This window comes from Lygodium microphyllum, chromosome 4 (assembly GCF_053477565.2).
Source record: "Lygodium microphyllum isolate KBCC chromosome 4, Lygodium_microphyllum_v1.1.10, whole genome shotgun sequence".
Lineage (NCBI taxonomy): Eukaryota > Viridiplantae > Streptophyta > Polypodiopsida > Schizaeales > Lygodiaceae > Lygodium > Lygodium microphyllum.
Genome location: NC_141138.1, coordinates 118951789 through 118957332, shown reverse-complemented (window position 1 = coordinate 118957332; position 5544 = coordinate 118951789). Strand labels below are relative to the sequence as shown.

Genomic DNA, 5544 nt, shown 5'->3' with positions numbered 1-5544 from the left:
CTGCAGATGCCACCACAATGTAGTGGAGTTGGCCCAAGCCTATAAGAGCAACGCCATTATCTCCTATTGGTAGGCCTAGACTTGCAGGAAGTGGATGCTCTCAAGTTCCTCAAAGAAGAGCAGCAGGAGCCAAGCCAGGAGAGGGAGGTGGATATGAACTTTGAAATGAGATCACACAAAGAAGAGCTTGTCCCACCGCCTCCTTTCCTGCAAATTGAAGAGCAACAACACGTAAACACCTCCACAGAAAGAAATTTGGCACTGAGAGAAAGAAGAAAAAAATGGTGGAGGACACAAGGAGAAAATAGAATGCCAAGGGAGTGAGGGCGCCCCAGGCACCTATCCCACCATGCGAGGATGATGCCCCAGCGAGTTTCCATGCCAACCTTATAATTTGGGAGAGGCAAGAAACGTACAGGAGCCCCTTTGACTTTAACTTCCAGTTCCCCACCACCTTGCGTAGGGTTTTCCCTATCAAGGTGGTGGAGGAAGTAATTAACGTCGGAAGCAGGCTCGAACAGAAATGGCTGGAGGAGAGAGAGAAGAATCCTATCTTATGGGTCACTAAAGATGCTGAATTTTGGTAGAATAAGGTTTTTGAAGTGCCAAGGTCGGTGGCCAACTATGAATGTCAACCTAAATGGAGAAGAAGGGTTTGCAACTCCAACCTGGACACTTGGATGGCCTTTTACAACACTCAAACCTTTGAGTGGAATGACCTAACCTTTATGCCTTACCCTTGAAGGGTGGGAGTGGATTTTGACTCCAGTGTTCACGATCGCTATGACTTCCCTATAATCTATAATCGTCATTGTACTACATATGAAGAGGCTCTCATCTTCACATCAAAGAACTTGTATGATACTCTAATCCAATTCACTAATGAATTCTCTTCATGCCCTGACCGCGCCTTTATTACTACTTGTAATTACCTTAGACTGCTTAGGATACTCCTTAGGCAACCCCACCTCGCAGAGCGCGGCCTTCCAGTACTCCATTTTGATCCTAACGCTATAGATAGTTGTGTTCGACTAATGATTCAAGTTGCTCTATTACCTTCATTTTTCTTAGCCCTTTTAGAGGACATGAATGATAGCCGCTTCACACACTGCAATCATCCATTCCTCTCCACCACCACCCTTCAGGTCTACCTAAACCTCAAGGGGTATCTCCAAAGCCGCCGGTTTCTTAACAACTCTATTAAGCCCTCTTATCCACCTCACTCCATAGTAGGTGAAGCCCTCTTCTCCACCTCACTCAAGGGTAAGAGATACCTCCATAGGTGAAGCCCTCCACCGTCTCTTCTTCTTCTCTTCTCTTCTCTCCTCTCGTCTCACGTGTGGCTATGAAGGATGGAGCTTGAAGGAAGAGGCTTGAGGATGCTTGAGTGTGCATCACGAATCGTGGAGCTATCGAAGTGCTTGAGAGAGGAAGCAAATCAATCACACCTTAAGGTAAGCTCACTATAGTCGTAGAGAGGGATAGCACATCGGCTATGTGAGAGGTAGCCATTAGTGCTCGCTTGAAACACTTGACCAATAAGCAGTTCGTGGGTCTTGGCGATTGAGCTTGAGCTCGCCTCTACATAACATAATCAAGATAGAAGCAAATAAGTCTAGATTAATAAATTGGGAAGTTGTCCTCTTGGCTGCATCATTGGTGCCAATGGTGGACATTACAAGTGTAGGATGATTTAGAATAGGTGTCCATTAAATGGAGGCATATCATTGTGGATTCATCATTATTTTGAAGTAACTTGTTTGCATAGTTTGCTTGGTTGAAATAGCACTCTCTCTCAAAATGACCAAAGTGTCTACGAAATTGTGCGTTGATGTTTACCTTTGTTTTTGGGATTCTTTTCTTCATAATTAGTTAATCAACAATGATTGCATTTGAGCCTTGAGTGTCTTTTAGTAATGAAGACATTGTCACAAGTAGTAGCTGAAGCACTCCCAATGGATTTATATTTGCTATCGCTCTCCAGTAAGGATGCCTCGATGTTGTGTAGTTTCAAATCTTCCATATTAGATAACCATCCGTATCACAACTTACTAATAAAATAGCTTTTGCCTCATCTTCATCTAGTGTTCTTTTTAGAATAACTAGTTGTTGTTTAATACCCTTATATTTGTTCAAGTGACTTGTGAGACCTTCCTTTGGGTTGAACTTTAGATTATAAAGTGGCATTAGTAGTTTTCCCTTAGAGTGCTTGGATTTAGGGTTGAAAACTTTGTTGAGCTCCTCCCATGCTAACTTTGCACTTGGAATACCATCAATGTGATGTATGCATCATCACTTAAGCCTCCTGCTATATATCCCAATGCTTTCTTTTTGTTTTCTTCATTTTCCTCTTCTAAAATTGGTGAGCCTCTCCCAATGGTAATGCCCCATAAGCTCTTCCACATGAGAAGATCCATTATTTTTTATTGCCAAGTGGGGAACCTAGATCCCATAAATGTATCAATGACATCTTGAGTTGACATGATGGAGAGGTCTTATTGGGCTTATAAACAAATGCCCAATAGTGTCTAACTCGGCGCCTTTGTGGGCCTTTGTCTATTTATAACACCCAATCTTGGTCGGCGGGGCCTTTGTGGTTTACTCGTGAGATATTTTCATTTCCTAACTCATACAGATTTGCATGGGAGAGAAGTCAGCACCCAGGTTTATAATGAATAGTTGGGTTTATTTTGGAAAAACGGAATGCCCAATAATTTAAGAAGGTCCGGCCTTTATATTGGTTTGTCCCATTTTCCACCTTTTAGCCTTGCGTTTAATTCTTGCCTACCTATATGCCCATCTCCATTGTTCTTCAATATTGCGTTCTCCAATCTTTAGTTGCCTTAGCCTTTCTTGGACCTTTTTTGTCATCATTGTAGCATTAATTACTTTTCCAACGTTGCTTTATTGATCCAAGGAATGTTTGACCCAATGCTAGTGTCTACATTTAGATATGAGCTACATAACAAACAATGCTCCGGTTTTTCATTTGGTTGTGTACTCGATGAAACATTTCTTCATTTCTAAGTTTATTCTATCGGTTTTTCGCGTGAAGAAAGGTTGAGTTCAATTGATGGGTTTAGAGAGATTTTTTTTTCCTTTCTTTTGTTAGTGTATTGGTTTTATGTTGTTAGTATTGCTAGGACCATTCCCTCCCATATGACCATGTTTCTTTGGAGTCATAATATCTACCGTTATTGCTGTTTTTCCTTTGAGTCCATCCTCCTACCATCTTGGGCGGGCTCCCCTAGCTTTCTTGCATGTTCTTTTTTTCTTCCATGTGTTTGAGCATCCAAACATTTTTTTCGTTCTTTTGTTAGTCTATTGGTCTTATGTTGTTAGTATTGCTAGGACCATTCCCTCCCATACGACCATGTTTCTTTGGAGTCCTAATATCTACCATTATTGTTGTTTTTCCTTTGAGTCCATCCTCCTACCATCTTGGGCGAGCTCCCCTAGCTTACTTGCATGTTCTCTTTTTCTTCCATGTGTTTGAGCATCCAAACATCTGTTATAAGATATGGTGCCTCTCCCAAATGGACCTGCCACACCATGAACACTCTAAGTTCATCAAGTTGTACCTCTGCATGCATCAACACAATACCCAAAATCAAGTCTTTATCCATTTTTACACAAGACGAAAGCATTTGTTGTTTACAATCAAGGATGGGGGTTGGCGCATGATGGTGCGTGTTACCTAGTATTCAAGGCAGGCATGCATGAAACAAGCATGATGACACATGAGAACGGCACAGGGCATTGTTATTATGTACATATGTATGTACGTGATCATCAATGGAGAAGCGTGGCCTTCGTGGCACGTATGTTAAAGCGGCTAGATGAAAGAGGGACAAGGCACTTCTTTTGCTTTCGAAAATATGAGATCAATGGGGCCAGAAACCCAACCTTATCCTTGAGGTGGCATTGTTGTTATATAGGTGCATGTGATGCAATCGAGAAATGTGGACGTTGTGGCATGTACATCAAAGTGGCCAAATGAAAGAGGGCGAGGCGAGCCAAGTTAAAAGCCTCCTATTGTTCGATTTTCTTCCTTTTGGGGGGTGATCATTCGTTGATTTTGGTGGGCCTTGGGGTAGTTAGGGGTTGGAACTTGGCAGTCCCTTTGGAAGGGGCGCTGCCTGGAAGATCACATCGACAAGAGCTTGCCTTGTAGTTGGAACTTGGAAAGACAAGCAAGGTTGTAGACGCTTCCCGAACGCTCTAAGAGCTTGCCTTGGAAGGTTGTAGACGCTTCCCGAACCCTCTAGGCTCTCTCGTGGAGGCTCCTATTTAAAAGGATGCCCGCGCTACGCGCAAGGCCAAGAAGACGAATCAGAGCAGTCGATCGGTGTACGGACCCTTCTGGCATCGCTCTTCATCGTAATACATCAGCATCCACGCCTTACAGCGTGCTCGATCTATTCCCAGGGCACTAAGCATTCCTCTTTTTCTCTGTCACACACACGCACTCACTCTCCCTCCCTTGCTCGCTCGCTCTCAGAGAGGCGCCGCCAAGCCTTACAGAGAGATTAGCACAGATTATTGTTACAATGGCGCTGAGCCCATTCTTCGGCCGGAGGAGCAGCAGCGGCGCCATCTTCGACCCCTTCTCCTGGGACCCATTCCCCAGCGGCTCCGCCCTCTTCAGTCCTTATGCCGACTGGCCCTTCCGCCTCCTGGACAGCGAGCCGTCGCGGCAGCTGGCCCGCGAGGCATCGGCCGTGGCCAACACTCAGGTGGATTGGAGGGAGACGCCCGAGGCCCACATCTTCCAGGCCGACCTGCCGGGGCTGAAGAAAGAGGAGATGAAGGTGCAGGTGGAGGACGGGCGCGTGCTGTGCATCAGCGGCGAGCGCAGCAGGAAGGAGGAGAAGCAGGAGGGCGACAAGTGGCACCGCGTGGAGCGGGCGCATGGCAGCTTTCTGAGGCGCTTCCGCCTGCCGGACAACGCCAAGAGCGAGGAGCTGAGCGCCCGCGTGGAGAATGGCGTGCTGACCATCACCGTGCCCAAGCGTCAGACTCAGCAGCCCAGCAAGCCCGCCATCACCGACGTGCCCATCTCCGGCTGAGCCTCGAATGCACTCCACTCTATGGAGAGAGAGACCCTCAGCTGTAAAAATAACAGGCCGTCTTCCGAGTTGCAACGCCACCGCAAATGCAATGTAGCTGACAATGTTGTTTGCACTAATATCTTTGTATAGCCATCGAATCCCATCAAGGGGCTACAGCCCCCGAACTTTGTAATGATCCTTTTCCTTGCTTCTCGCTTTAATACAGTTCGAAAGGTTTTTCCCCAACGTAGCAAATTCAGTTGAGGCATTCCATTCCCGTCCCCCTTTCAGTTTGGGCTAGGATCTTTCCTTTCTCCTTGTGGGGAAAAAAAAGGTGCAAACATATCCTTTTAATTTTCTACCCCAAGCTTTGCAAAAGGTATATGAGGATATGGCCATTGCATGATGCAATCATTGCAAAGTCGTAAAAGCTATGAAATGAAACAAAACCTTCTCAGAATTTTAACTAAATGTTAGGTTTGGAATCCCGAAC

The 5544-nt window shown here is 45.4% G+C and overlaps 1 protein-coding gene across 1 annotated transcript; it reads left to right on the top strand.

Moving 5' to 3' along the window:
* The first annotated feature begins 4321 nt into the window (after positions 1–4321).
* Positions 4322–5290, top strand: LOC148037533 (17.6 kDa class I heat shock protein-like). The gene has a single exon (XM_087676462.1). It carries the CDS (start codon positions 4551–4553, stop codon positions 5067–5069), a length of 519 nt encoding a protein of 172 aa, XP_087532588.1. The 5' UTR covers positions 4322–4550; the 3' UTR covers positions 5070–5290.
* Positions 5291–5544: the final 254 nt, after the last annotated feature.

What these genes read in the sequence shown, in the direction of transcription:
- LOC148037533 (XM_087676462.1), top strand. Translation starts at nt 4,551, where the DNA reads ATGGCGCTGAGCCCATTCTTCGGCCGGAGGAGCAGCAGCGGCGCCATC.